The sequence below is a fragment of the Meleagris gallopavo genome, chromosome 1, assembly GCF_905368555.1.
Source record: "Meleagris gallopavo chromosome 1, MGAL_WU_HG_1.1, whole genome shotgun sequence".
NCBI lineage: Eukaryota > Metazoa > Chordata > Aves > Galliformes > Phasianidae > Meleagris > Meleagris gallopavo.
Genome location: NC_139404.1, coordinates 97,061,885 through 97,086,623, shown reverse-complemented (window position 1 = coordinate 97,086,623; position 24,739 = coordinate 97,061,885). Strand labels below are relative to the sequence as shown.

At 41.4% G+C, this 24,739-nt stretch overlaps 1 protein-coding gene across 3 annotated transcripts in view; it reads right to left on the bottom strand.

Annotated features, from left to right (window-relative positions):
- USP25 (ubiquitin specific peptidase 25) overlaps nt 1–23,981 on the bottom strand; it is a 91,644-nt gene extending 67,663 nt beyond the window's left edge. Inside the window, exons 1-3 of one of the 3 annotated variants that reach the window (XM_085241292.1) lie at nt 23,454–23,981; nt 4,347–4,424; nt 3,166–3,310 (exon numbers count right to left, since the gene is read on the bottom strand). In XM_085241292.1, the coding sequence (XP_085097418.1) occupies nt 3,166–3,310; nt 4,347–4,424; nt 23,454–23,498 (268 nt within the window). In that variant the 5' untranslated portion in view covers nt 23,499–23,981. Of the gene's footprint in view, nt 1–3,165; nt 3,314–4,346; nt 4,425–23,453 lie in introns of those variants that run through there. The other 2 variants (XM_085241298.1, XM_085241301.1) reach the window with 2 other exon arrangements.
- Nucleotides 23,982–24,739: the final 758 nt, after the last annotated feature.

Here is a 24,739-nt window from a genome sequence, read left to right as displayed (position 1 = left end):
AAAAATTCCTGAATTTTCGAAAGAAAAGTGGAGGAGAATTTGTCCTGCCCTCGCTTTATTCAAAGACAATACTTATGCCTTCTTTTTATTCTGCTGCTTCCTTTAACCCTGGGTTCTGCAAGTTTCTCAAACAACAAGAAGGAAAATTGATATATGTTTGGCAATGCAATAGTTATAATGCGCAGCCACAGATGGAAATTCACTGAATTAATGCACATAATAATTTCTAGAGAGGAGAAAATATTGGAAAGTACTACTTTACTATTTCTTTTGTTTTAAGTAGGGTGCCTAGGATGTACACAATTAAGGAGAACATTAAAATGATCATAGATTAAAAGTTGTTCCCATGTATATTGCAATTTAAGCACTTTCTGCTCTCTAACAGATTGCAGAGTAATACCACCTTTGCAAGTGGATCAGATGAAGCACACATCATTAGACACGAAAAAGCTGCACTTGCAGGTGCTTGCACATACTGTTTTGAACAGGCAAAAAGGCAAGTATCCTGAATAACAATGACTGTGCAAGTCACTCTTGGATTTTAAAGAGACTAAATATTTATGCAAACCATTTTCCACACATTTCACAACTGCTGAAATGATACATAAGCTAATAACTAAAAACAGTTTTCTTTATACCTCCTACCATGTTGAATGCAACTTAAGTGCTCAGCTGAGTGACCACCATCAGTTTTTGAAAGAGCCAATGCAGCACAATCCAGGCTGATTGTTAAAATATGATTTCCTGTTATATATACTTTTATTTTACCCCTTAACTAAGTAACCATTACAAAGAAACATCAGCCAAGCCCACTGAATACTTCAGGTATGCTTTTTATGCAATGCATATGTTCAAAAATTTCCATTAGTGGCTAGAGGGTTTTTTTGTGGTTCTTAAAAAAAAAAAAAAAAAAAAAAGAGCTCTGATATTTATCTGTTACTGCCTCATCCTCAGTTTGAATGATCTAACTTGGTGGGACTGCAAACCTAGGTGACTCACAACTTCCTAAGTGCCAAATACATGTACGTAGTTAAGCAGTAAGGAATGATAAGATGAGTTATAATTATCTTCATGCAATTATACTTATGTGAGATAGTAAAAGGGAGTCAAATTTAAAAGGCAAGATACTGTCAGCAAGTCTACATAGTTTCTGAGATGTGGTAATAACATTCTTTTTAGAAGGGAGTGTCGATGGCTGAAGCCATCATTACTGAATATTTTCCCATTCATATCCAGCCTTCTGCTCTCTTCTCTAATCCATAGTCTTTCACCATACTCCCTAACTTAGCACCACCAACCAATGTAGAGCTCTGAAACTTGTCCATCTTAAACATGCTACATTTTTGAAATTCATAATCAAAAATAACTGCAGGCAAGTAAAACACAAGGAGAAAAATGCAAGTTTCTACAAGAAGTTTTCACTAGAACTCTGCTCTACAGACGGAGAGGAGCTACATAGTCAGATTGGTTTAGACTTCGGCTCTGTTTTAGATGTTTAGTTATTGCCTCCAGGCCCCCCTAAAGTGAAGAAGAGTTGGCCAAGATGCCTTGACTACTGGCCTGCAGTCATATTTAATAGTAAAAAATTCAGGTCTGCTTTCAGCCCTCTAGAAAACAGATTATCCTGAAATCCAGTTTGGAATCTGCAACTAAAGGCTTGTTCTTATCAATTTGACCATCAATCATGGTTAATGTTGACTCTGCAAGATCAGCTTTTCCTTGTCTTATATACCATGCCACTTCATACCTTTATTAAGATTGAATAACACATTACGTGTTGTCAAAGCTAAATATTTTTATTAGAGGGATTAATATTAAATCTAATCAAATGCAGACTGCAAGAGATTCCAGTTTAGTATTCCACTGCTACAGTAGATCTTCATTACTGGAGACCACGTCAACAGTGTTAAGTCCATAGAAAATAGTCTCTGCTTACTCAACTGATTTTCAGACACAACAAATTAAGCAGATATGGGACATAATGTGTGTTTTCTTTTTAAAAGTGAGGGGATTTTATACAGAGATTCTAGTAATAGCAACAATTGAAACACAGCTTTCACAACTGAGACGTTGAGAATAAACTCAACTCTGGTTTGCAAGAATAACTGGTTTTAAAAAAAGGAGTTTCTTCCAAGGTGTCAAGGACTAAAAGAAATTGTACCATGAGCAATGAGTTTCAAATAAACTTAAAAAAAAAAAACAACAACAACAACAATACTACAACCAGAGCCAACCCGTTAATAGTGAAATAAAGGAAGAAAGTCCTGCTGTGCCTGAAGCTAAATATTCTGCTAATTTCATAAAAGCTACATAGATGTACTACCCACATAATCAAAGGATTAATACGTATTTTAACTAAAAATATTGTATGGCAAGGTTTAGAATTTTGGGAATGAAATACAGCATCAAGAAACTTAGCTTTTACAATCCTTCTGCAAAACTTCAAGTGTGCCTTATACAGAACAAACTTAATATGCAGGACCACAACAACACAAAGCTTCTCCTATCAGTAGTTTCTCATCACCACTGTATAAAATGTACAGTTACTTTGATGTCTCTTTCTTAATTTTTCTCCAAGAAATTATCTATGTACCTACCTAAGCAAAGACATTGAATCTATAAAACTCAGAAAAACAGTTCTGTGAGACCTCACATATCAGTGATGTTAAACTGCTTAAAAAGAAACATTTTTAATATTGATTTCACATACTGAATACCTAGTCTTTCACTGCAAAATGCCAATCTAAATGCAAATCTGAACTCACACTGGTCTCTTTGGCAAAGTCACCCCTGCCAGAACAAAGCTACTCTTAAGCATACTAGGAAACACATATACAGACTCTTCTAAACATATTTTTTTTTTTTAAACTGTCAGACTACTTGCTTTTTGCCTTTAATTATGAACTAAATATCCCACAAATGAACCATATAATAAGGGGAAAAAAAAAATTGAAAAAACCAGGTATCCACCCTCTGACTAATTTATCAGCTAAAAAAAAAAAAAGAAAAAAAAAAGAAGAAAAATGTAACCAAGATGTTGAAATAAGGAATGAAAATATAATTAACAGTCTCAGATTTGTTAAGTAAGACTTATCAGTCAACTCATAGGCAAGTTTTTAGTTTCCTTGCCTTTAAACTAAACTTATGAAAAGAAAAAGTACTTACTTGTATCTGCCTGGCTGCCCACACTGATATATCTGTCATTTCCAGGAAGTGCTGTCTGATAGTAGCTCGCCTCCTCTTGCTGGGGTACCTTGGCATTCTTTGCAGTGAGGAAAGCCACAGCCAACTCCAAATTACCATTGCTATCCTTTAACCATATATATTAAAAAAAAAAAAACAAAAAACTGAGAATTTCTCCACTTTTTTTTTTTTTTTTTTTTTAAGATCAATGAAATATCATATTTTTAGGTGAAATATTTGTTAAAAAACAAAGTTTTCCACGCTTACATATTTTACATATTTCACTTTTTCTTACCAAAGTAAATATAAAGCATTGTATAAAAACAAGAATATTGTAGCATAAGTCAACCCACCAACTTGCACAATGACCACACTCACAGACTTTGATCAGCAGTTAACCATACTCTTCCAAAAACATACTATTTCATTTTTAAGTCCAGAAATACTAGCTTTTGAAAGGCAGTTGTGTACATTATTTAAGCTGAATCAGAAGCAACAACTATATCCATATTTTAAATAAACTAAATGTTCATTAACCATTTATAAATGACTAAAAAGCTCTGCTTAAAAGAGACAGTGGAAGTTTCTTTGTATCTACTTGGGGAAAGAGAACACAGAAATCTGCCATTCTTGCGTCATCTTGCAATGTGAAGGAATGTGTGATGGTTGCAAAAGCAGGGAAACAATGCCAAATTAGCAAAAGGTGACAAGTTCAGCAAGAGTTCTTTGTTCTGCACACTAAGCAAGATCTGTCCACGCTAGAAAAAATTATTTACACCTTGCTAAGAAAACAAGAGTTTAACTCATCAGGTGTAAAGCAACTGTACTAGCATCAAAGTACTCAAAACACTTGAGCCAAAGGTTACCTTCTGGGCAAATCATACAATTTCTGTCTTTTCGTGTTTGATCACCAGATTTTTTTTTTTTTTTTTTATCTCAATACCAAAACAGATCAGGCCTGCTTCTGAAGTGAATTAGTCATCACTAATTTTTTTTTTCCCCCCTAAAATACATCTAGAAATAATTCAAACAGGATGAAAGAAAGGAAGGAAGGAAAGACAGAAGATAGCATGCCATTTTTTGGCTTTCACCATCAGCTAATTACAAAGTTTAATTTAATTTAATTTAGCTACATGAAGGAAACTTCCCTACAACCATCTTACCTTCAGTGCCTGTTGTAGTACCTGGATGTCATTGATACCAGTGATCTCCCTCAGCTGATTCAAAAATGTCTGCTGATGCTAAAAACATAAACATATAAAAGAATTAGGTAACAATCAAATAACAACAGAACCACTGTTACTGATGGGCATGCTTCCTACAAACATCAGAAACATCTCTGTATGAGCTCTATGTACCACAAAGGGGGAGAGCCTTCACTTTGTTTTAGTTTGTGCACCTTGGGCAATTAATTCTCACATTAAACGGTCTTTTTTGTTTGTTTGCTTGTTTGTTTACAAAAAACACAAAGATAATAGAGCTTATACAACATGGATAAAAGGAGCCCACACAAAACCCCAGTCAGCTCTCCTAAATAAATTAAAGTTTATCTTGGTCTTCAAGGGCAGTAGGGGAAATAGTTTATTTTACTCCCATCAAAACTGATTTCTTCAACTCCTAATTACTCTCAATTCTGAGTTCCTTATTATTTGCAATTTCCAGCCATTCACACACACTCAAGACTCAGAAAGTCATCTTTCCTGAACATCTAAATGTTTTAGAAGAAATATTATAAAAAGTATTTACTTTTTAGAGAAAGGCTAAAGCAAAACACTGGAAATCAGTCTTCACCACCTTCCCAGACTAGCTGAATCCAACTCTCACATACTGAAAATCAGTCAGCATCCATGGTAGAACTTCAAATAATTCTTGTAGTTAGAACAGAGGGAAAAGAGGTTGTAACTTAGACATTCACGTCAAATAAATTTTGATATAAATATAAACAAAAATTTGTACCCAGCCCTGTTTACAGCCAACAGCTGACACTCTCTGCTCATGTTTGGCTATCACATCACGGAAGCAAAAATAGGCACTTGGCTGGGATAGTCCTTGCACTTCTCTTAAATATTAAAACCATCTTCACCATTAAAACCATGAAAACACAGAAGATTGACCACTGTTCTAAACTATATGGTTACATTCTTCCTTTGGAAGATGAGAAAAAGAGAAGAACTTGGTGGTACATGCAAATGGTTTTTCTTTTTTGTTGTTTGCCCACCACACGCTGAGTTCAAAACAATAATTTCATCTACAAAGAAGATTTTGTAAAAATACGGGGTTTGGTTTGCTCGACAAAAGGCCTATTTCCTATTAGTGACAAATAAATGGTCTCACATTACTCTCCAGACAATTTAAAAAAAAAAATAACTATAATTGTCTTGCAACCACTTCTAAGACACTTTTCTTTACTCCGAGTTCTTTGGAATCATATATTCAAATAGCCTTATTCTCTCCTTATCACAGCTTTGTATAGAGGAGGAAATTAAGTACTGCATGAATGCTGAACTCCCCAGTGTGAAATTAACCTGGCAGGCACCACTTCATGCCCTAATAAGTTGAAATAGAAGGCGTATAGTTCAGGATGTTTATGAATTACATACACAATCCTCCCTTCATTTATGATCCTAAGGGACGCTGCTAACAATCCAATTTGCTTTTCTTCTTTTCTTTTTAAAAGCCCTGCTATTGGCACAAGGGAAGCCAAGCAATGAGGCAAACAAACTCCCACTCTCTCCTCGTCCCCCGCCCCCTCATTTGTTTACTCCATGCATTTCACAGCACTGTACAAAGGCAAGACTTGTTTCCCTTATAAAGTCTAGTAAAAAGCAAAGGGAAAAAAAAAAAAAAAAACAGGAGAAATTTAAAAAAGAATATTTGGGAAAAGTATTACAACTGACAGTAGCAATTCAAGGCAGCAAACAGCAGAAGATCTGCTTTCATAGTAGTAACCAATAAGGTGATTAGTAGTTGTAATATAAAATACGACACGAAGTTACAACAAATGCCTGTCTTCCACAATACATACAACACTTGGAAAAGCTGAGAAAGAAGTCTGAAGGATAATTCAGTTGTTCACAGAGATTGGGAAAAGGCAGAAGAGACAGTTTACTAACAAACAATCTCTTAGCAGCTCAAAATATTGGCTGTTAATTTATGAGCACAGCTGTGCCATTTAAACCTAGACATCCGCAGTTTATATCCAGATTCCACGACTCGGGTGCAAAACTGCATTTCGAGATCCCGTGCATAAGGACATCGACAATTCAAAAATCAGAACCAGGCCCAGAAACGCTCCTTCATCATCAAGATATTACTTAGATATCTAAATATATACCAATATATATAAAGACCAAAAGATTAGGCACTCCACTCCAGAATTTCTGGCTGGTAGTTAAGTGAACTCTAAATGATGGAAATTAAGAGGAAAATTAACAGTTATCCTGGATGCCTTACAGGGAGCTAAACAGTACTCATACAGGTCATTCTGCTCTTTTTCACTACAAATGACAGTGCAGATGATCAGTATCTAGGAATATCAATCACATCCTTTCCTCGTTCATCAGAGGACAAGTTTACATTTTCTTTTTGCTTCTCTATTCACATAAGTTTAAGAAACGTAATTGTATCTGTATTCAAAGATTCAATATTACACTCCAATTAGTGCATCTGTAGTAGAATCTTCACCAAAGTCAACAGAGCCAGACACAGCTAGTGGGGCTGAGATCCACTTCAAGCCTTTTAGCTCCTAGTTGTTTATGTCCACTCCTGTTTGCCATCCTCGCCCTTGGAGTTTCAAATGTACAGGACAGGTTCACCAGTTGATTTATAGCTCAAATCCTGCAGTTTAGTTAATAAGAACCCTACATATGCCCACAGCGTACATGTACCACTGCACGTATTACATTGTACATACATAAATATACAATAATATATACACACACACACACCAATAGCATTTGACTAAGCTCTAAGAAGGCTCCAGGATTTGCTCTATGCCACCATATTCCACTGGTGTTAAGCACTGCAGAGTAAACCAAATCCTGGGTGGTGTGAAGGAGATGATGGCCAACAAAGGCCCACAGATGCCCCAATCCCCAGCTGCTCACAGCCCTGCAGCCCTCTGCCCCATCACGTCATGCAGCAGCCAGCTCCCCAGGGTTTTCATGCATGAGCTTTTCCCAGCCTTCCCCCTTCTTCTGCATCTCTGAGATATGTGCTATGTATCTCAGGGCTCTCAGCTCTCGGAAGATTTAAACTAACAGGAAATTCTTCCATTTTCCTGGACAAATGCCAAATTTGTACATTAGGAATGCATGTCCTTATTTCCAGTTCTTTCCTTTTTCAGCCATCCCTCTCAAGTTCTTGTCAGGAAACACCCAATTAAGATTATCTGGTTTATAACCCCACACAATAGCACATTCAGTAGCTGTGCCAGTGCTAGTGAAGCAGAAAAGGATCTGCACTATTATCTGCTTAGGAAGATACTATGATGAAATTAGTTCCGCAACAGTACTGTAAACTCTGACAATTTCTCAATGTTTATTTGAGTAAGGTAAATCTCAAAAACCAACTAATTCTGAATTACACTGCAAATGAATTTTAAAGATAGCCAATTTTTGAGCTGTTTATTTTCTCATCTCTGCAACTTCTAAAGAAGTACATAAAAGCTTTGGCATTATTCATGGCAACACTAAAATATTCATATTTGCAACACAAGCACTTTAAAACTTAAGACAATAAAGCATGCCATTCCAGTTTCCAACAGAGAAGTGAAATGTTTTGAAGTAAATGAGATGGTCCAACCATTACTAGCAGAAAATGGGGCCTACTGCCTCACTGCACAGGTCATTTGAAGAACAGAACACAACGAAAATGAACTACCTACATCCTTCTCTTCCCAAGGGATGTACACTTATACTAGGGACAGACACACAAAAAAATAAAATGAAATAAAATTCTCAGACAAATGCTGAGAACAGCATCTTGACTCATTTCCTCCACACAAAACCTGCTCACTTTTCTTTTAGAAATAACACTGATCTGAAAGAGCTGTTTGAAGGAAGAAAGCCTGAAAGACACTGCACAGTGCTGAAAGACGCCATCCTCCAAATAAGCTATTGGCCAAATTCTACATAGGCTAATAAAAAGTAGTCCCTCCCATAAAGATACTCCATTTCAACTGGCATAACACACAGCCAGCTTGGGAAGGCACTGTTGCATGCGCTCCGCTCCTCCCATCTCCTGCTCTGCAAACATAGAACACACATAAATACATAAATTCTGAAGTGTGCATGTATACACACACATACATAAGAATGCAATATTTCGCTAATGCAAAGACCAAGTTAAATCTCTGCTCTGACATTGACCTGTTCATCCTTACAGCACCTTCCTAAAGCACAGAGTAATTAGGCTCCCCTGCCTTCTATCTACTAGCTGGATTTCCTTCTTTTCAGTCATGAAAAGAGAAACCTCTGACATGATATCGCATCCATCAAGAAAATGGGTAAAAATATTATTTGATTTTTATACACACACAAAATGCACCCCAGCTTTGGTCTTGGAAGAAAAAAAAAAAATCACCCGCAGAGAGAAAAATGCACACAGAGGCTGGAAGTTTTCAGCCTGTGACTGCTCTGCCAAGGCTGCCAATTACAGCAGCAGTTGCTGCAAAGCAGGCAGTGAGCTGCCTGAGTCTGGGCTGAAAGCAAGCGTACTTCAAGGAAGCAGAAGGACACAACAGCAACTTTCAGCCAACCGCAGCCTGGATCAAACAGCAGTTTAACAGGGGAAAATGCTTGAGTGCATTACTTCTGTACATTCAGTCCTCCATGAAAAGTTCAAGGCAGGATCCCATTTATCATAGTGTTATATAGCCTATATTCATCATAAGACTACACTCGAGAATACTCACTGCATTTCTATAATTTCCACGAACTATCACAAAACTGCACTACCTTCAATTGAAAACGCAGAGTGACTTTGCAATGAATTTCACGATTAGACTTGAAGGACTCTACGCAACAGGGAGCACGCGCCCACATAAATATTCACTATTCTAGCCTCAGCGTCCCTGCTTATTGCAGAGGAGGTTGGCCTAGATGGCCTCCAGAAGTCCCTTACAACTCAAAGGATTCTATGATTCTACAATTCCATTTACTCTCTTCTAAATACAACATCCACATTTATTTATTTAAGCCTTTCAAATAAGATTTTAAAGGGACACTTGAGAAGTTTGGTTTGCACATTTTTACTGACATTAAATGTAAGGCAAACTCAGCCCAGCTAGTTATACACATTTACAAAATAGCAAAGTTAAATGTGAGTCAAATTATCACCTAGATGGCAACCATCCTTGGAACAAGCAGAAAACCCTGCCAGCTCACAGCTGGTGACTTCTCAGGCTATTCCATCTCTAAGCAGGCCAAGTGGTTTCACATCCTCACATTCACGTGGACAGAACAGGAAAGGAAGGAAACCCCAAAAATCTGGTTTCTCATACAGCAGCTGAGAGAGAAAAGAAGAGGGAAGTATCTCCTTCTTATATGGTCTTTTCAGGAAAATGGTTAGGTGGCTAAGAATTGGAGTCATAATGGACAAGAACTACTAAGTATATACATACTGTAACACAGCACACAGAAAGCAACACGTTGCTTTAAACATGGTCAGAGGATTTTCTATCATTTCCTATCACACTACAGTAGCACTGAAACTCAGCTCTATATTCCAACTCCATTGCCCTACAGTTTGACTACTTGGATTCTTTCCAACCCAACCCATTCTGTGATTCTATGATCATAATTTCGGCTCAGCACAACAGAATTTCCCAGCAAAACAGTGTCAAGCTAGGGTTTTACTGCTTGTCCTTCTACTGTTATCATACTAATATCAACTCTAAAAATCTCTTTCCCCCTCCAAATCTGTTGGGTTACTAGAGCTATTGGTGGGAGGTCTTTCAAAAGCACAAACACATATTATCAGCAAACTATGTAGAATTCAGAGGGAACCCAACTGCAGACAACTGCTGTGCAAATGCCCATCCTGGCAGAATGCTCAAGTTTCAGTTCATGTCCTCATCACACATCCACATGCTTGGACCCAGCATCAAGTACATACTGCCAACAGTATATGCAAGCCACAGCAAATTAAAAGCAATGGGCTCAATGACCAGTGACATTATATACATGGAAAGAAAAAAGAGGCTAGAAGATGACAGGTATACAGCTAGCTCTTCAGGTATATATCGTCACAAATTTCAATTATTACTATTACAATGACTCCTGGTCATTTTCTGTAGTAAAAGTGTTTTTTCTGTTCTTTTTTCCACTTCCATATATATATACACACATATATATACACCATCATGGCTAAATGTTAACTTTCATAGTATATAGACCATGCAACATCACTGAGATACAGACTCTCTCCTCACAGGAAAAACTACAGTCTAGAATATCATAACTTCACTGCATCAATCATTGCAAATGTCCTTTTGAATGTCTAAAAAAAAAAAAAAAAAAAATCATGAAAATTTGTCATTCTGAGATCTAAGACAATGCTGCACATTTTTAGCTTCCCGTTCGAGATGTTTTTCTTTGCATCCCAACCACAGTTTAACATCTCATGCCAAACATTGGTTATTTTAGTTCATGTTTGAGAGACTTTACAGCCCTATCATCACCCATTTATTATCCATCTGTCACCAAAAGGCAAAGACCTACCTCTCAACTCACAGCAGCAGGTCAGGGTTTTGTTTAAGTGATTTTTTTCCCCAGACAACCATCACAATTTCACACCCTGCTCTGCACAGTACAAAAGAGATCCCACTTAAAGAACACCAGATGAGTACTTTGTTCTTACTCTGCCATTACAGTAATAACAATATCAACTGCTCTAGCAAAAACCAGACTAAGTATGGAAGCCTCAAGCTAGCAGGATCCCAGTCTGCAATACCTGCAAATAATAAGGTCTAGAGGTACTGTCAGTCCACAAGCTGTTTCCGAAGAGGCAGCTGTGCTTTCCAGGCTGTGGCCCCTGCCAGCACCAGTCCATGCATGTGTGGCCAGGTACCACCCTCTCCTCTCTAGCAGCCAGAGTTGCCCATTGCCTGAACCTCCAGCAGCCTGCCACAGGCTCTTGCTACACTAGCAGAAAATTCTTCTTTGTTTTTAATTTATTTCCTGCTGACTTTGTGAAAGCCAGAGCTGGTGCAAGGGAAATGACAAGACCAAGGCTGCAACTATTTAGGCTGGATCAAACTGCTGTTGAACAGCAGTCTTGTGAAACTGAATTGTTTCTCTGCCTTCTTTTTAATCCCATTTTTAACTGAGAGAAACCGAGGGGAAAAAAAATCTCTCGTAATCTTTGCCCTACTTCAGCACTATTGCAGGAACCTTACTCCAACAGAAGATGAATGTAAAATTAATACAGCAGCACTGCATTTGCAGTGATCTAATGCTCCTGATATAGCCATACAGTGCACTACACACCAGGCAAATACTAAGTCCATTCCAGGACATACTGCAGCTGCATGCTGTCCAGTATTCCAGACCAGAATGCTCACTGACTGCAGCTGTTAATGACCAATATCAAAGAGCACATTGCACATAAGCTCCACGAGATCAGAAAGGATTTCACAGACTCAGCTGTCTTTCTAAATAGAACAGCATGAGAATCCTAAATAAAAGTTAAATTACACTTTCTAAGACCAGTCTTTATAACAAACAGTCCGTGGTATCGAATAGCAGGAAGACATTTAGGGAAAGCAATTTCACCCCACTTGATTTGAGAAGGAAAAAAAAGAAAAAGAAAAAAAAAGACAGAAAGCCTTTACTTAAAGGATTTTCCATTCAGTATGATTAAAAAAATAAAAAATAAAAAAAAAGTTGCTAACCTGATTGCCTAAAGAAGAGAGCCCTGCACTCCTTCTCTCCTGGAGCTCTGGCAGAAGGGCAGCAGCAGCAGCAGCAGCTGGCCCTGCCCCACTGGCAGCACACAGAGGAGGCTGAGCGCTGACTCAAGATGCTCCTGGCTGCGTTATCGGAGTCCATCAGAAAGGAGAGTTGCCATAACTCACAGCAATCAGTAAAATGATTTAATAGATTATCCTGTCCCTACAAAGCATTTTCAAAGATACCCTGAAAAAAAATGTACCTTGTTAGCTCAAGGGAGGTGGGGAGGATGAGGAAATTCTGCAGTAGACCAAGACTCCCAATAGCATCAAGTCACCCACAACCTGTGGCAGCACCTAAGTTGCCACTGGCACAGCTGCCCAGAGAAGCTGTGGTGCCCCATCCCCAGAGGGGCTCAAGGCCAGGTTGGATGGGGCCCTGGGCAGCTGAGCTGGTGGGGGCAGCCCTCCCCATAGCAGGGGTTGGGGCTGGGTGGGCTTTAAGGTCCCTTCCAACCCAAATAATTCATCGGTACTTTGAAAAAAAAAAAAAAAAAAAAAAAAAGCTGCATTGCCTTCCTACCAACAACACAATGTCAACACGCTCCCCATCAAACAACAGAAATACTGAACTCCAACAGCAAAATTTTCAATCATTTTCCACTCAAAAGAAAAACAGCTTTCAGTATGTTTGCTAGAAGTAGCAGGCAGCTGCAAAATCCGTCCCTGGTCTACAAATAACACAGAAGTGTTTGTACAGCGCATACACACTCTCAGCCAGCATTAGAAAGTAGGTGGCACAGTTACCAACCTTCTTCTTTACAACACCTCTAGAAAAAACTCCAAGGCAACATGCCAAGGCAACAGGATATGGAACCAGTGACAAACAGGGACCTCTGTCCATCTTTAACATCATGAAGCCCAGAAGTTATCCAGCAGGCCAACAGACAGGTACCTAATGCAGCAGCCCAGTCAGCTTCAGGTAAGGGGTGATTACAGCTCACCCAGGGCTGTCACAAGGCCTTTCAATAGGACTCCCGTAAGACACATGTAAGACTAGAGCGAACTTTTAAAGCCTCTCACTACGATGGGAGATATTTTTCAATTTCCAAACAAATAAAGGAACACTGTGGTAAAGAAAAGGGTTAATTCCAGTAGCCCACATAAAATAAAAAAGAAACAGCTGTACACTTAGGTGCCTGAATCAAATAAGCTTGCAGATGATTACCATCAAATAATGAGAAGACTCTCAAGTAAGAAAAGCAAACACCAGTGGCAAAGGCTCTAAATGAAAAAAGCACACCCCTCTAACAAATCACTAACCATGTAAGAGACAAAAGCGGAATCTGAAGAAAAGAAGCTGAAAAATATGAAAGCATCTGTCCAAGTGAGAAAGCATACCAAGAGGGGAAATGCCACTCTGCAAGCACTCCAAAAGCTATCAGCATTATCTATTTACAAATGGTTTCTCAGTCATAACATGAGATTTCTACAACACAGGGAAACACACAATATTCAGTTGTCTAGCAAGGCTGTTTGCTCCTATGCACTTTGGAAAGTGTTTATTCAGAGAAAAAAAAAAAGTTCATTGCCAGAAGCTGCATTCCCAGAAGGCATTTTATTTTGAAGCCACTTTCACATGAATAAAATGTAATTGAACACAAAAGGAAAAAGGAGACTGTTCTCACCATCTCCTTCTCTTCTGCAAAGAATGACAAATGCCACATACCCACCTTTTGCCTGCTGCTCACTCTAAAGCACACGGACAGCACACACCTGAATGCACGTGAACACCATGTTCAGCTTCCACATAACATTTTCATCACAGTTAAATGTAACTTTTCAAAATGAATTCCTAAAAGTAGTTTCACTGAAACTCAGACCAAGTTTTAGAATTGAGACAGATACCTCACTTCTCCTGATGCTGTACAGCTGTGAGAAGAACATCTATCACAGAAACCACGTGCAAACCTCAAGCCTGGCACTCACTATTCATCAAAAGGAATAAATGTCATTAAGCATAGCTACACAATTCACTGTTCAAACTTTCAGGCTTCAGACCCTAATGATGAGTAAACATCCTGTTTAAATCAAAAGGAACCATGTGGATTATGGGGTACAACACAAGCGAAATTATGACAACTTAATTGGTAGGAAGGAGCCACAGAGACATATAATGCTACTATACGGCATGCATTAATTTCCATAAATTCCACTTAGAGTCAAGAGATATAGGACAATTGAACAACGATGTAACAAGCCTTTAAAACAGCACTGCTCTCTGAAAATCTTCTAATCAATACACCAAATATATTTTTTCTGTCTACATGAGCTTATATGCACATGCTTTTGCTACATGACTAAGAAGGTTTCAGTCAAAGATGTCATAAGTACCATCTACATTTACTTGAAAACTGAACAAGATAAAACTGATTTTTTTAGTAAGAAACAGTTTAAAATGTTGTGCAGTGTACACTTTTTTCAGCAAGAATCTACCAATTAAAATTATTCAGAATTCTACAATAAACAAAAGCATCAAACTAAAGCTGCAAGCTTCAGAACTTAAAAAATTGCATATGGCTATTTCTGCTACATTAAGAAAAAAATAATACACAACAATATATAATTATATATATATTATAATTACATTATCCAATATAATATACTATAAAATAATATTATATGATTATAATAGTAATACACAAATTGATGTCAGGTGTTGTTTCCAGTGTTAACCTACTTGCACCTCAGCCTTCAAATTATTCCGTATCACATATACATCTTTACTTATGAGAGCTCTGTTACAACTGTAAAAACTCACTGTTGCAATCTCTCACAACGGTCCCAGCATAAGATAACACCTGGTTTCAAGAAAACACTCGTGCTGATGGCTTTCAGCAGGCTCTTGAATTTCAACGAGTCGTGTATATTGCTCTGAAAGTACTGCTTCCTATTTATTTTCATGGGAACTATAAGAGATGCAAAGAGCACAGTAACGCTATTTGACAGAACAAAATCTCAGCCAGATAAAAACATTTTTCAATACAGTCACCACCATTAGCCAATTTGTGCAGATGAGCTGACTTGAGACGCTCATCATTTTGTGGTGTGTGACCACTATGTGTGGCTGTCCAGAACATGGCTTGGCTTTCACGTTACTGCCGCCACTGCTGAAACACACCATCAACCACCTCTCTGTGCTTACATCCACTGATTGGTTCCATCAACATTTATCACGTGTTGATGAATGTCAGTGGGTGCCATTTTTTCTGCATGGAGGAATTTGATGACGCACCTTTGTTTCACACATACTTCCTTATCAGACACCATTCTCCCAGGCTGCTCCTCTGCTGCCATCTGTCACACAGCAACAAAACATTGGTGAGAAGGTTCATCCTCTACTGTCATACCACCAACATCTGCTTCTGACACAGTGGGCAAACATAATAAAATAGGAGGCATTACTTGCAGAGCAGCACCTATTCTTTTGATAGTCTCAAAAGAGTAACAGCTATGAAAACGAATTGGGGGAAAAAAAAAAAAGAAAAAAAAAACACCTTCTTAAACTGCAAGATTCCAAGCTACATTGATTAAAATGTTACAATGCTTGATATTAACAATGTTCTTAAATACACTGAAACCAAATCCAACCCTGCATAGACAGGAACTCACTAGAATGGCTAGACAACTGAAATTACTGCAATGATATTTTGTGCCAATCTGTCTTTTACACTACCTTAGGATCAAATTCTACCTTCATAGCACTGCATAGAAATTTTACTATTGACTTAAAACGTGTTGAACTTCGAAGTCTAAAACCACAGACATCACCACATTCATCGAGATAATAACCACATTGTCATCTGTGAGAAGATACAGCCCCACAGCTCTCACCAGAAGGCAGTGTGAGCACCTCAGTCACTCTCAATGCACAATTATACTTCCTTTATTCATTTCTAAAAATTGGGATAGCAAGAGCAGAAAGGCAAGACAGACAGGGTTCTTCTTATAAAGCTGCATAAAATTTGCCTTGATGGCCTTTGTCCATCTACTGTAAGTTTTGATGTCCTAAAGGAACTAAAGCCCACGGTACCATGAGAACATGGAAATCTTAATGGTGTAAAAATGCAACATTTGAGGCAGTGGTTGCACTCAACCATGTCCAAACAAAGGCTGCTTTCTACAATCTTAACTTAACCTTAAGGTACATTAGCAGAATGCAGCTTTTGACAACACTTGTTACATTTGAAGATATTAAAAAACTGAGATATAATAGAATCACCAAGGTTAGAAAAGACCTTTGAGATCATCCAGTTCAAACATCTACCTACCACCACCATTTCCTCACTAAACCTCAGCACAACGTCTACATGTTCCTTGAACACATCCAGGGTCGGTGACTCCACCCCTCCCTGGGCAGCCCATCTCAGCACATGACCACTCTTTCAGAGAATACATTTTTCCTAACATCCAACCTGAAGCTCCCCTGGCACAACTTGAAGCCATCCCCGCTCATCTTATCACTAGTTACGTGAAATAAAAGGCCAACTTCCACTTTGCCACCGTCTCCTTTCAGGTAGCTGTAAAGAGCAGTAAGGTCTCTACTGAGCCTCCTCTTCTTCAGACTGAACAATCCCAGTTCCCTCAGCCACTCTCCTCATAAGATTCGTACTGTTCAGAAAACCTTGTTGCCAAGTTAAGAGTTTCAAATGTTCACAAAAAAATAAAAAAAGCCACTTGTCAAGTTGTCACATGTAAAAATATTTCCTTTTACTTGACACAAAGCCTGAGATAGCCCCATTTTGCAAGGCATGTTCCCACTCAGCAATAAGCTGTTGTACTTCAGTCTCAGCTTCACGTTAGTTTCTCACTGTATCTTCTTGTATTTTTAAATAATCCCTTTTTTTTTTATAATAGAAAAGATAAGAGTATATCAGACAAGTTCCAACTTCACTCTTTGTTTACATACAGCTAAGTTCTGTGATTCAGGTTACCAGCTTTCCACTGTCAATTACCCTTTCTTTATCAACCAGAAGTTTGCGAGCTTTGTAAGGACAGCCTCAGCTACCGTCCTACCTACATATTGTGCACACAGTTCTCAGGCAGAAGTGAACAAGTTAATCATGCTCAGTGAAATTAACGTGCACTCCAATCAAATAGTTTCCACTCCTGGCTGGGGAGCTGACAAAGTGCAGTCACCACTAATGGAAGAAGCCTCTATTTCCTAGCAGGAATTAAACTGAAGTCTATCCCAAATTCATATAGCCATCTGTTGCCACAGCAGCCTCTCGTGGTGCTCCGTAGAGGCCACTGCTTTGCTCACCCCAGGGACAGAGAGCAGCCCCCTGGGGAGATGCTGAACGGCTACAGACTGCGAGTGTCTGACTGCTGACTCCAGAATATTACATCGGCAGTTCAGACAGGGAAGCTTAGCAGGTCCACTAAAAACAAAACAAAACAAAACAACAAAAAAAAAAAAAAAAAGCAAAAAAAAAACTGAAAGGAAAGGAATGAAAAAGCACACTTCATTATGACTTGATGCAACCTTTGCCATACTGCACAATTGCACTGAACAGGAGAACAAGAAAGTGAAAGCACTCAAGACACTTTCGTTTCCAGAAAAGCAAAGCTGCTCTCACAAAGGTCTTTCCAACTCAACTCAGTATGAGAGAAGGACAGACTTCTCTGTTTCAGCCCACATTCCAGCAAGACAGACAACACACTGTCCCACCACTCCGAATTTCGAGATCTCTGAGCAATAGTAAATGAACCACAAGATGGCAACAAGAAAAATCGTATCTCAAAAAAAAAAGTTACCTTTAAAAGGAATACCTTCCTATGTGAAGACATGCAAGGGAAGACACTGCCCTTAAGGTTCTGGTTTACTTTTTTCTGCAAAGGAACACCAGGCATGTCATGTGCAATTCTTGGCCGTTGCCAGGCTCTGGGAGCTGCAGATCAGTTCCTCACCACAGAAAGCAAAGAACAGCAAAACAGAGGAACCCACAAGCACCCAGCAGACACCTGGAAAATCCCATCACTGACACCACTGGGCTGATCTTCAGAGCTCCACCGTGAGCCATGCTCACCCCAGGTACCTCTGTCAGCTCAACCAAGATTTGGATCTGTCCTATGAGGGCAGCCCTGAGCCAGGTCAGGGTGTCAGGGAGGTTCCAAACTTGCACCATACCCCAGGACCATGAGACTGAACTAGTCCCAACCCAGAGGAAGCACATAAACAGAAGGGGGAACAACTGCTTACATGGGTTGATAGTGATAGGACAAGGGGGAATAATCTTAAACTGAGACAGGGGAGGTTTAGGTTAGATATTAGGAGGAAGTTTTTCCACACAGAGGGTGGTGACGCACTGGAACAGGTTGCCCAAGGAGGTTGTGGATGCCCCATCCCTGGAGTCATTCAAGGCCAGGCTGGATGTGGCTCTGGGCAGCCTGGTCTGGTGGTTGGTGACCCTGCACATAGCACGGGGGTTGAAACTAGATGACCCTTGAGGTCCTTTTCAACCCAGGCCATTCTGTGATCCTCTAAATAACTGAAATTATGGAGTGAGATTTCCATGGATTAACCAAATAGATGGACTGGGAAAGCTTAGGTACAACCTTCAGATAGAAATAAAAGAAGACTTAAACAAGAACTGAAGTTTTAAAAAATGATATTCCCTTCCCTGTTTGTGATCAGAACTCATGTCTGACCTGCTCATTACATTACATCCTCAGTTAGAGAGGCCCACAAACACTGACAATTTTACAGGATTAGAGAGATTGTAATTCCTCCCTTCACAAACCTTTTCAAGACGTAAGAGAACAAAAAAAGCAACAGTTCTATTACCCTCCCACTTACCTCCACAAAGCACTTTTAGAAATGTGAAATATTTTGCTATTTTAAGATATGAGTAATATGCTTTTTGACCTTTTCATAGAAGCTGATGGGTTGTGTCATCTTTTGTAGCTACCGTTCCTAGTAGCTGAGGATATGGACTTATCCTAAAAATTGTTTGAGAAGTAGTAAAGACATTTTAAACTACTGCAAAGGGTTAACAGAATTAAAAAAAAAAAAAAGATAAACCTTAACTTTTAATACTCTGAAGCAGTATTTTCTTTACAAAGTAGGGACCTACCCTTCTTAAAGATGCTGTTTCAGCCAGATGATAATGACAGTATTATAGTTGTAAACTCCTGCTACTACCACCAAAATTATTATTGAATATTTGTGAAAGATTTTCTAGAATACGGTAGGTTTTAAGCTACCACTAAAGGTTTCAAAAAGGTGCATATTCATAGCATATTATGCAAATACAATAGCAACAACAACAAAAAACATGAATAAAAAAACTACATAGCTATCAAACCAGTGATAATTCAAACAGCTCATAAAATGCCAGCAAAACCGACCAGAACATTCATAACATGGGAAGCATTCAACATGCCAACCTAAGGAGACTTTCAAAAACTACTCTGTGTCATCACTGGTCTCTGTGCCTAGCTCTAGCTTTCAGAAACACAAACCTGAGTCTGGACAGAAGGTATATCTGCATATGGTATGAAGGTTTTTAATGAACATCTTTTAAATTACGTAACAAGATGTGTATATCTAAATTGGTGACTCAACTGCACACTACAAATAATTACTGCAAACTAATGAGTAGCTGGTGACAACACAGGTAGTACACCAGTCTGGTTATTCTCCTTTCTCTGGCCAAAAAAGGTCATAAATCATTCCGTGTCAGCCAAAGCAGGTCTAACTCCCCACATCCAAACCCTCACGATTAGCTGGCCTGCCATATAGCCCACACAAAGGCATGCTGCACATGGGGCGATATATCATAAGGCCCCATTACATGGCCCAGGGAACTCTTATCAGATGAAGGAGAACACCTGCAAGGGAGCCTCTGGTCACGTGAGGAGATGTGGGTCCACGGGGCAAATGGCGGGTCAGGCAGCCCTGGGCTCAGCTGATCATAACACTGAGATTATGAAGGTTGTATGCCTGCTGGGAAGGTCACCATCTATCAAGGTGAAAAACAGCACAACTCTCAAATACTTTCTGCGTGTACCAAATGCTGAGGGGATATTCTCCGAGATCACCTCTTGCCTTTAAGAACTTAATAAACATCACCATCTCCGTTGCTGGAGACACACTACTGCATCATCTTCTGTACGGACAACTGCACAGCATTAAGAAGTTAGCAACTATTGCTTTCAGCAAAAAAAAGCTGTCACTGCCATAGCGCTACACTCTTCCAATAAGGACATCAAATATATAGGTCAAGCAGAGCAGAAATACATACACTAGCTAATAGTTTTCTCAATACCCTGAAAAAGAGCAAAAGAGAAGTGAACAATATTAGATGCTTAATGTCATGCATCGTTTCTAGTGCTAAATATCCTCAAAGATATGTACTTCCCTAAAAAAAAAAAAAAAAAATTAGAAGTTGATACCTCTAACTTTATTCCACTACTCCTGTGATTAGACTACCAATATAGTGCTGAATCACAGGTCTGAAATAGCAGGGGAGTGGAAACAAATATACTCTTTACTCTTTAAATCCATGCACACAACAACACTCAGCCCTTCTCCAAAAGCAGTAGAACTTGACACACATAGCTCAGACGCCAGCTATCGCCCTCTGAAATCCAGTTTCTCCAATCTGTTGTCACAAGATGACCGTCATAGTAATTATGGTTAGGCTGACACACTGCTGAAGCACGTCTGACTTCACATCTTTTTTTTTCCCCAATCACTAGAAAATTACCTTTAGCCCCACCCCTGCTCTTGTACCCACTGCTCTAGGAACACAGATCAGAGAAGGGCCTCCACAGTACGAGACACTCTGCAGCCATGTTCAAATTCTCTGGGATTCATGTGGTGAGAACAGACAGCCTACAAACACCCCACCACACCACAGGATCACAGAGGAGCTGAGAGTGACAAGAGTCAAAAGACCGATTATTTGTTCCAGAAGATACACTGCTACTTTCAATGAGGAGTCAAGATCACTCAACATGAAAGAATTTCCTTTGAACTGATCCAAATTCTTTGACTGTACAATAAACTAAAGACAGCTTCAGTGGGAAGCGGATTGTTTGTACTTGGGGTATTTATTAATAAAAATGTGCATCTCCCAGTCCTGCTAAAGCTTGACACATACTTCCTGTATGACAGTAAGAAAACATCTGATGAACAATGTTGGGAACCAGAGTTGTGAATAAGGTATGCTGGTGACTCAGACATCTCTTGGAAATGCAATATAATTCTGTTTAGATGTGGTCTCCTCACACTAACAGAAAACAATCACGACAAACTTTGAGGTCTGCAGAACAAACTCTCTTTATTTATGGAGCATGGGATTTTCTTCTTCTCAGGGAAGATGATGAGCTAGCGGTAATCCCTCCAACCATGCCTCAGGCCACCGCACTTCCATAAATTTTCTTTTTAAATGAGAATAAAGTGTACAATGTTAAAGCTTGTCACTCAGTTAGCTATTTGTTTGCCTCACTAAATAACAATACGAGTCAAACACGATTTTTTGCAGACTATTCTCGAGTTTGTTTCCTCCTCCCCCAGAATGCAACTAAGGATAAAGTAGGTAATAAGGAATCTCAGGACAATAATCAGATGGTTCAACAGAAATAAAAAATGCAAACCTTCACTATGAAAAAAGTTTGAAATCTTATACAGCTTCTGTAGATACTGTAGTAATTTGCATTCATAGAGAAATGCCAGCTTTAGAATTCTTGCTGACTTTAATTCTCTGCTCCAGCATATGGCCTCCAATAACCTATATGATTCAATCTCCAGTCACTTTTTAAGCTTATTACACACAACTGCAGAGGTGGGTTGGAAGGCATCTCTGGAGACCACCTTTGTCCAAGCCACTACTAAAGCAGTTCCCTGCAGCAGGTTGCACAGGGAAATGTCCAGGCGGGTTCTGAGTAACTCCAGAGAGGGAAACTCCCACCCCTCCGGGCAGCCTGTTCCAGTGCTCTGTCACCCTCACAGCAAAGAAATTCTTGAAACTGTAATCCTCCTGAACTCCTGACCTGGAAGCAGTAGTTTATCCATAACATTTTCTTTGTAGTGCTGCTAATAGACCATCAAGCCCTAGAAGGGCTCAGCAAGGATTACATAACAGAACGTCCAATACAATAATTAAGGGATATTTAAGTAAAGCATCAACAGTGCATTTTGCAGAAGAACACTTTCTCAGGAAAACTGTCAGAAAAATAGCAGCAATGAAGACACGTTTAAACACAAAAAAAAGCACAGCACAATCCCAACCAGCAGAAGCCTGGCACGCAGTCTGCTAGCTCTCCTCAACTAAAATCCATATCAGCAAAGGAAGGAAGGGACAAAAAAGTCCATTCAGCCCTCTCCTTCCTATAGAGGCTGCCAAAATATATGCTCCTAGCTGACAGCAGCCCAGAGATACCTGCCTCACCCTCCAGGAGAACTTTGTGAATGTAAGTTGCACCACCTGGACCAATTACATCTTCATCACTGCTTATGAAGTGTGACCATTGCCATTAAACTACACCAATGCAAACCTACCTTCATGATCCCACAAAAGCATCACATGCCATAGGAAAAAAAAATATAGCAAGGGAGAGGAGGCAGGTCTGTCCTGTAAGCAGGGCAGGCACATGAGCAAGCAACAGTTACCTTCAGGGGGGAATAGAGAGCCCCGTGGTTAGATTCCAGGATCATCTTCCCCTCGCCAGTCCCATTTGCCACAAGCAAAGAGCTACAGAGGGTGTCCATTTCTGAAGAGATTTTTCAGCAACTCCAGGTCCACATTAAAAAATGTGTAACGCTGCCATTCACTCAGCCCCATTTCATAACGTGCATTAACGCAGCCCCTAAACACACCACTTTTCTACTTCAGCGAGAGAGCGTCACGGCCATGTATGTGTCACGGCCCCAAAATAGCTGTCACCTTTCGCACACACTGCTCGGCCTCAGCATGCCGCGCACACGAGCATCCTCCACCCTCCCGGAGCGGCGGGCAGGCCCTCCCGCAACATCGGCACCGCGCCTTTCCCCCTCCGCCCGCAGCCACGAGCGCAACAGGGCCGCACACCCAGCCCGGGGCAGCGGCCGGCCGGCTCAGGGCTCTCCCTGCAGCCGACGCTGCGGCCAGACACCGCGGCGCGTGGTGCCGTACCCCGGGGCGTCCGCGGGCCGGACGCAAGCCCGGCTGCCGGCGGGACCGCGCTTCCCCGAGCGGGGAAGGCGGCGGCGCGGACGGCCGTGGCCCCGCAGGGAGCGGAGCGGCCCCGCTTAGGCCCGGGCTCGGCCGGGGGCAGGGGCTCGCGGCGCGCTCCGGGCCGGGCCCGGCACTGCGGGGCCGGGCAACGCTCTCACCTTGGCGGCGCCGCCGGGCTGCAGCACGTTCTGCTCCACCGTCATGGCCCCGCGCGGCTCCCGGCTGCGCCCCGGGATCGGCGGGCGGGCGACGGTGGCGGCTGGGCCGGGCCCGGGCTGGGCGAGAGGAGCGGGAGAGAGGAGGAGGCGGCGGCGGCGGACGAGGAGGAGGAGGAGGAGGAGGAGGAGGAGGAGGAGGGGCGGGAGGGGGAGCCCGAGTCACCGCCAGGCGGGCGGGCCGCCGAGGCGGGCGGCCGCCATGGGGCAGCGCCGATCCGCTCAGGCCCCGCCGTCACTCCCAGTGCGGCCGCCGCCGCCCAGTGTGCCCGGAGCACGGCCCCGCCTTCAGCTCTTCCGCCGCGGCTCCCGGCGGCAGCGCCGCCCCGCGCACCTGCCTCGTCGGATCCCCGCTGCCCCTGCACGGGCCGGCCGCTCCGCGGCTGCCTAGCGGGCGGCACCGCTGGCAGCGTTTGCCTCCATCTTGGCGGCGGAGTCCGCGCACAGCCCCGCGGGACGGCCCGGCCTGAGGCGGGGGAGTGGCCCCGTTGCCCGGCCGGGTTCGGCGGTGTCTCCGCGCGGGGGTTGCGCTTTCCCCGTTTCGGCGCTGAGGGAGATGGGAACTGCCGCAGCCCGGCGAATGCCCGCGGGAGAACGGGCTCCGTGCGGGGCCTGGCGGCAGCGGCACCCACCTGCTACCGGCGGCTTCTGGGGAGGAGGTGTCCTGACACGGGGCCTGAGGATGCACCTCGCCTCCCTCGTAGCGTTTGACCGGCAGGGCTGCGAGGTGGCCGTAGTCAGTACGAGGGGTAAATGGGAACAAATGGGAGATGCTTATGATGATGATGTGTGTGTGTGTTCAGATCTGCAAATTATGGCACCTCAGATAAACAGCATTAGGGGGAAAAAAAAAAAGAAAAAAAAAATTATTTATATGAGACCAGTCTGTGGAGTCAAGAAAATGACAAGAATCATAGAATCACTCAAGTTGGAAAAGACCTTAAAAATCATCAAGTCCAATCACGACCTAACCATACTACCCAAACAACCCTCCGCTAAATCATGTCCCTGAGCACCACATCCAAACACAGATTCTGTGGTTTTTAATCACAGAATCATAGAATCACAGAATGGCCAGGGTTGGAAGGGACCTCAAGGATCATGAATCTCCAACCCCCCCTGCCACATGCAGGGCCACCAACCTCCCCATTTAATACTAGACCAGGCTGCCCAGGGCCCCATCCAATCTGGCCTCGAACACCTCTAGGGACAGGGCATCCACAACCTCT